Here is a 3,341-nt window from a genome sequence, read left to right as displayed (position 1 = left end):
CGTTAGCGGTGGGTTAGCAGTAGAGTTAGCAGTAGCATTAGCAGTATTAGTAGTAGAGTTAGCAATAGGGTTAGCGTTAGCGGTGGGTTAGCAGTAGAGTTAGCAGTAGCATTAGCAGTATTAGTAGTGGGGTTAGCAGTAGGGTTAGCATTAGCGGTGGGTTAGGAGTAGAGTTAGCAATAGGGTTAGCGTTAGCGGTGGGTTAGCAGTAGAGTTAGCAGTAGCATTAGCAGTATTAGTAGTGGGGTTAGCAGTAGAGTTAGCAGTAGCATTACCAGTAGTAGTAGTCGGGTTAGCAGTAGAGTTAGCAATAGGGTTAGCGTTAGCAGTGGGTTAGCAGTAGAGTTAGCAATAGGGTTAGCGTTAGCGGTGGGTTAGCAGTAGGGTTCAGGTCCAATAAAACAGCAGAACCCGTTTAGCTGCAGGATGAGAGGAACCGCGTCTCCACTCGATGATGATGATGATGATGATGGGTTGGGCCTTCTCTCCAGAATGAGGCCTGTATGCAGCGGTTCTGGTTCTAAGCTCTTCTGTTCCTCCGTCAGGTCTGACCCTGCTCATCCCCTACCTTCTGACCAACAAGAAGAGGTGGAAGGATTGCAAGATCCGCGTTTTCATTGGAGGGAAGATCAACCGGATCGATCACGACCGCCGAGCGTAAGTTCTCCAGGTTCTCCGTGTTCAGCTGTTCTCCTGAGCTTCACGCTGTGTGGAATCCGCTGGGACCATGTCCTCCAGGAGAACCAGCTGGTCTCCCTGTCAGCACTGACTCATTCTCAGCTTACAGCAGAGCAAGATGGCGGCCATGGATGAGCTGATCTCCTGGAGGTCATGAGCCGTCAGTAGAAGCTGTTAGAGGCAGGAACAGTAGAACTAAACATGTAGAATAGATCTGTGATGGAGGTGCGTATCCAAGCTGCTTCCTCTGACGTCCTGCAGAACACCTGGAAATGGACCTCTGGTTCCATCAGCAGCTCTGCAGGTCCAGAGCTCTGTGGAAGGTGGTTTGAAGCTGTGGTTCCTCTCTGATCTGGGGTCTGATGAGCCTCAGGTCCAAACCAGCAGAACCAGACTTAGAAACCCAAACCAGTGATAGGAGGTTCTGGGTGACCCGGCCCACGCTGCAGCAGAGCCTGGAGCTCTCTGGCTCCACCTGCTTTGCTGCTTCATGGATCCTCTGGAGGTCCTGGTTCTCCAGAACTGGATCCTCTGAGCGGAACCAGTCCCCCATGCTGGCAGAGGACTGGTTGAACTGGGAAATGTTTGGGTGTCTGCTGCCCTCTGGTGGTGAGAACTGCTTGTTTCTTGCAGGATGGCGACTCTGCTGAGCAAGTTCAGGATAGACTTCTCTGACATCAACGTGCTGGGGGACATCAACACCAAGCCCAAGAAGGAGCAGTAAGTTCTCCTCTTCCTCACTGCCGCCCCGCCCATCAGGACGGTTCTGGTTCTGGTTCTGGAAGGTTCTGAGCTCCAGGAACCAGCTGCTGAGGCTGCTGCTCCTCAACCAGAACCTTCCTGAAGATGCTGTGGTTGGATGGTTGTTATTCAGCACATGATGCTGCTGAATGTCCGCAGCCTGTTGCTAACGGCGACGCCTCTGTTGTGATGCAGTGTGGCGGCCTTCGAAGAGATGGTGGAGCCCTACCGGCTGAAGGAGGACAACATGGAGCTGGAGGCGGCGGAGCGGCTGAAGAACAGCGAGCCCTGGAGGATCACAGACAACGAGCTGGAGCTGTACCGCGCCAAGGTCTGACCACAACCGCCACGCCGCTGCGGCCGCCAGGCTGAGCTTCCTGTGGGAGAAATCAGCCTGGAGCGGCTAAATGTCTGTGATTAACATATTCACCATTTCTTTGCTCAGATGAAGGCAAATAACCACTGAGTCGGACGGAGTGAACGAGTCTGCGCGAGTTAATGTTTGAACCACCGTAGAAAACAGTGTCTCCGTTTCCAGTAGCAACAAACACGCCAGTTTAGGTTTTCTTTACATTCCAGAGACGTGCGAGCTCCCAGACGTCATCGCTCAGCGTGCGTTCCTATTGGCTGTCCGTCCAACACTAAGCATTTACTGAATGCAGATTAAACTACAAGGAAATTAATCCAGTAAAACAGCAACGTGTTCTAGAATGTGCAAATACTAAACATCCAATAATAACTAAATATGAGCGTAAATTATTGAATGGAAAAATGGCACTAGCACAGCCAGATCTATGTGTTTTATGTCTATATCCTGTGGGGGTCGGAGGAAGACGTGTCCTCGCCCTGCGACAGGCTGACGTTTATCACACTGAGCTTCATAAACACCACTGATCACCAAAGGAAAGGACTTTGATTCTAGATTGGTTCTAGACTAGATCTGGACCCGCTGAGCCTGATCTTTGCTTCACAGGACGGCGTGCTAGCTGCTAACCTGTTAGCATTCATGTTTCTGCTGATCCAGGACCGAATGATCCAGCATAGATGATGGAGGGACAGCAGCTCTTATACTGCCTCAGAAAGTTAGCCAGGGTTCAGGATGACATGACTCTGATGGCCAAGTTCTATAGATCTGTTATAGAGTGCATACTTACCTTCTCTGCCATCTGCTGGTTCGCTCTTCTAATGAAAGAACAAAATGTCATATCTAAGATTATGAAGGTGTGCAGTTAGATCACAGGTGTTAAACAGAAAAACATGAGTGAAATATATGAAGATCAGGTGATCAGGAAGGCTGAGTCCATCTGGGATAATTAAACCGTCCCCCCCATAACCAGTTCCAGTTCCAGTTCCTACCCACTGGTTCCCGTTTTAAATACCCACCAGTTCAGACCAACAGATAGAAACACTCCTTCATACGCTGCATGCAGGTCTGCGCTCTTTGCACATATTTATTCACTTTTTATTATTATTTACATTTCTGTCTCTTTATCCACCTTACTTTTATCTTTTTAAATGTTTATGTGTCTCTTGTGCTTCTTGTTTTATTTTTATCTGTGAACATCTGTGAACATGAGTGAGAAAGGTGAACATGTGTGTGAAAGGTGAACATGTGTGTGTGAAAGGTGAACATGAGTGTGAAAGGTGCACTACTACTGCAGAAAACTGTCCATACTGGGACGGATAAAAGCAGCTGAACTGGACTGAACTGGAAGCGGGTTCTGATCATCTGCTCTGCTTGTTCCTCAGACCAACCGCCAGATCCGCCTGAACGAGCTGCTGAAGGAGCACTCTGCCACCGCCAACCTCATCGTCATGTAAGCTTCCCTCCTCCTCTGTAGAGCAGAGGGTTCCTCAGCCTGGACCCCGGAGAACCTCGCCCTCCCACCTTCTCCTGGCCTCCATGTGGCCCGGGCCTCCTC

At 49.8% G+C, this 3,341-nt stretch overlaps 1 protein-coding gene across 3 annotated transcripts in view; it reads left to right on the top strand.

Moving 5' to 3' along the window:
* The window catches only part of slc12a2 (solute carrier family 12 (sodium/potassium/chloride transporter), member 2), a 31,530-nt gene extending 28,206 nt beyond the window's left edge, over positions 1 to 3,324 (top strand). For 2 of the 3 annotated variants that reach the window (XM_015404985.1, XM_015404984.1), the window contains exons 23-26: positions 546 to 657; positions 1,312 to 1,398; positions 1,615 to 1,750; positions 3,169 to 3,324. In XM_015404985.1, coding sequence (XP_015260471.1) covers positions 546 to 657; positions 1,312 to 1,398; positions 1,615 to 1,750; positions 3,169 to 3,240 — 407 coding nt within the window. In that variant the 3' untranslated portion in view covers positions 3,241 to 3,324. The remainder of the gene's footprint in view (positions 1 to 545; positions 658 to 1,311; positions 1,399 to 1,614; positions 1,751 to 3,168) is intronic. The other variant, XM_015404987.1, reaches the window with a different exon arrangement.
* Positions 3,325 to 3,341: the final 17 nt, after the last annotated feature.

Source organism: Cyprinodon variegatus, unplaced genomic scaffold (genome assembly GCF_000732505.1).
Source record: "Cyprinodon variegatus isolate N-32 unplaced genomic scaffold, C_variegatus-1.0 Scaffold1928, whole genome shotgun sequence".
Classification (NCBI taxonomy): domain Eukaryota; kingdom Metazoa; phylum Chordata; class Actinopteri; order Cyprinodontiformes; family Cyprinodontidae; genus Cyprinodon; species Cyprinodon variegatus.
Note: the sequence above shows the minus strand (reverse complement) of the source record. Positions and strands in the feature narration are given on the sequence as shown.